The sequence below is a fragment of the Antrostomus carolinensis genome, unplaced genomic scaffold, assembly GCF_000700745.2.
Source record: "Antrostomus carolinensis isolate BGI_N321 unplaced genomic scaffold, ASM70074v2 Scaffold46150, whole genome shotgun sequence".
Lineage (NCBI taxonomy): Eukaryota > Metazoa > Chordata > Aves > Caprimulgiformes > Caprimulgidae > Antrostomus > Antrostomus carolinensis.
Window position 1 is genome coordinate 2038 of NW_010289978.1, and position 2803 is coordinate 4840.

The 2803-nt window shown below is 40.9% G+C and overlaps 1 protein-coding gene across 1 annotated transcript; it reads right to left on the bottom strand.

The window, feature by feature from the left end:
• Positions 1-1362: 1362 nt before the first annotated feature.
• PHOSPHO2 (phosphatase, orphan 2) lies at positions 1363-2173 on the bottom strand. Its single transcript, XM_010171953.2, has one exon. It carries the CDS (start codon positions 2170-2172, stop codon positions 1447-1449), a length of 726 nt encoding a protein of 241 aa, XP_010170255.1. The 5' UTR covers position 2173; the 3' UTR covers positions 1363-1446.
• Positions 2174-2803: the final 630 nt, after the last annotated feature.

Genomic DNA, 2803 nt, shown 5'->3' on the forward strand with positions numbered 1-2803 from the left:
TATCCACTACCAGCCTGAAGACAGGCAAGACCACTCCCAAAAATCTTCAACTGAGAAAAAGAAGGTGGTGACAACATCAAATGTCAGTAAGAAAACGAGAGCAGTGATGCAGAGAGAACAGAAGATGACAGCTACACCTCAGACATCTGCAACCGAAGAGCTGCAAAAGTTGGACTCATTTCTCAGTCATTAAGGCACTTAAGCTAAAACAGACATCAGTGCAATAGTAGAATACATAATTTTGGACCTTTTGTGGGACTATAAGAAGGAAAACATTTGTCATACTTTATTTAAATTTAATAAGACTTACTTTTAATATCTCTATATGCATAGCCCAACTCTTGGGGCTCATCTCACAGTGAGCAGTAAAGAGAAAGACTGCATGTTCACAAACAATTCCTTAAACTGTTTAAGGACAGAACAACTCTGTATGGACATAGATGTTCCCTTCCAGCCTGTAAAAGAGGATTATACTATAGATATGGACAAGAGTGAATAGGTAAAATCAGTGTAAGCATCTATACATAACGTCTCATTCTGTGGGCCTGCGCATTGCAGCAGAAACCCAGCAAGAACAGCAGCTGGCTGACTCGGCGCTGCCAGCAGGGAAGATCAAACCAGCAGGAGCTCTACAGGGAGCGGCAGCAGCACAGTCAGGGCAGCAGTCAGGGGAACGGGAGAGTGACTTTCCTTTAAACAGAACAGCAACACCCTTACTGCTCTCCAGAGGAGAAGGGGTCCCACAGACAAAATAAACGAAGGTGTTACCCACAGGCTGACACCTACACTTGTGTTCACTCTCTCCAGGCCCTTACAAGAACAGGTGCCTGATGACACCTTGCACAAATCAGGTGTGTTGCTTTTGTCAGTGACAGTAACATTTATTGTCTTTACAATACACGAGAATACAAACTATTAAAAACTAATTTTGTTTGGTAAAATATTTAGCATATTGAAAAATATAAATGCATCTTCAGATCAAACAAAATTACAAGCATACCAAATAATTTACAAAATTAAACATTTATCCTGATCAAAAAAGTATAAAAGCCCACAGTTCCAGAACCATGCTCCTGGCACCTACTGTTTTGTAAATAATTTAATTCTTTTGTGCACTAATGGTACTCCTTTCCCTAAGTGCGTGGAATGCAAAAGGTCAGTTACTAGTCAGTAAAGGCTCGGGGGGGAGGGGGAAGACTAAGAATAATGGCAATTCCACTTGCAACCCCCCTTCTCCACTGATGTTGGAATGTGTACTATGTTAGAAAGCCATTTTAACTTCATTGTCCCACTACTGCCAAGATTGAACATAAACGGTTTAATGGCGAGTTTTAAAAAAATAAGTTCAGATAGCAGCCCAATTTTACAATTTTATGCTTTTACACGCATGCAGTTTTTGTCTCCCAGGAAGATAAAATATACATTAGCTTCCTTTTATCATTTGAATTATTCCTTTATAAGCACTTTCAGATAAGACATAATGTCAGTAGCAGATGACCAAACCAGAACAGAACACTCTACAGGACTGAGATCTCGGGCCAGCTGAGAAATCTTTTTCTCCAAGGTATACCCCTGCCTGGGCATAGCAATATCATTCTTCTTTAAAAACATTACTGGACATAAGTCATTCCCACCATCACCTATATATACAATTTGTGTATAACTTACTCCCCGCTCCAACTGTTTATCTAGAAATTCTTTTAAAACTTTCCTTTTGCAAAGGTTTTTAGGGCATTTTGTACAATGGTGAGCATGGAAGTTCTGTACAGTAAGATAGCCAGTACTGCTGAACGCTGCAGGGTTTGTAAACACTTCATCAAACACCCTATGGAAGTCAGCAGCTTTTAAAATCCAGTCAATAAATACTGTATTAGAATCTGAAACAATTATGCAGTCAAACAGCTCTTTGTTCTCGCCAATAAAACCCAGCAGATCTACCATTCCTGTAGTGAAAGGAATTGTTGTCATCGTTCTTTTCATCTCATCTTCTTTGACGCCATTGTCTCCCAAGTAGACAAAGACTCTGCCCATATATTCTGTCCACTGTCCTGGTCGGTAGGAGTTTCTTAATCCATTAGGAAGTTTTTTCTCAGGAGCACATTTCACAATCCAGGTATCACTATTTTCATCTACGATTGTATGGTCAAAATCAAAAACCAACAGAAATTTCATAGCTGTCAGGAAACAGTTTCCAAAACAGACAAAAAAAAAAAGAGAATTATTTACATAAACAAAAATACTCTATTCCTACCCTGATCTTGTGGTCAGAAGAGAAAAATTCTGCAAGAAAATGAAGCATTAGGGCAAACACCTAAACAAAGTAAACTATTTATGGCCACTACAGCTATGGGAAGCTGAGCCAAAGCTAAAAAAAGTAGTATGCAAAGGTCAGAGTTCTAGTTCAGTATCAAACTTCTGTTTAAAATAAGTAATGTGAAAGTACCTAAACTGACGCTGCATAGTTACAAATGCTGGCTAACACACGTCAGCCCTCCAGTACTCGTGCACCATCCGTTTGACCAACGGCTCTGGATTTCTCCATCACCACTCGCCAACACAGCCAAACTGGCCTTCTCCTGGCAAAAGACCTTAAGAGATATTCCAAAAGTAAACTCCTACTGAACCGACAGAGCCAGTCTTTTTAAGAAGGACACGCCAAATCAAAGCAGCCACCGAAAAAACGCTGCTATTTGTGGATTTGGGGAAAAACCCAACCCAGCCACCTGCCCGCGTGCAGCCTCAGCGCCCGCAGCCCACCTCTGGGCTACGGACACCCCTCATCTGGCGCCCGGAGCCGCTCCCT

What these genes read in the sequence shown, in the direction of transcription:
- PHOSPHO2 (XM_010171953.2), bottom strand. Translation starts at nt 2,172, where the DNA reads ATGAAATTTCTGTTGGTTTTTGATTTTGACCATACAATCGTAGATGAA.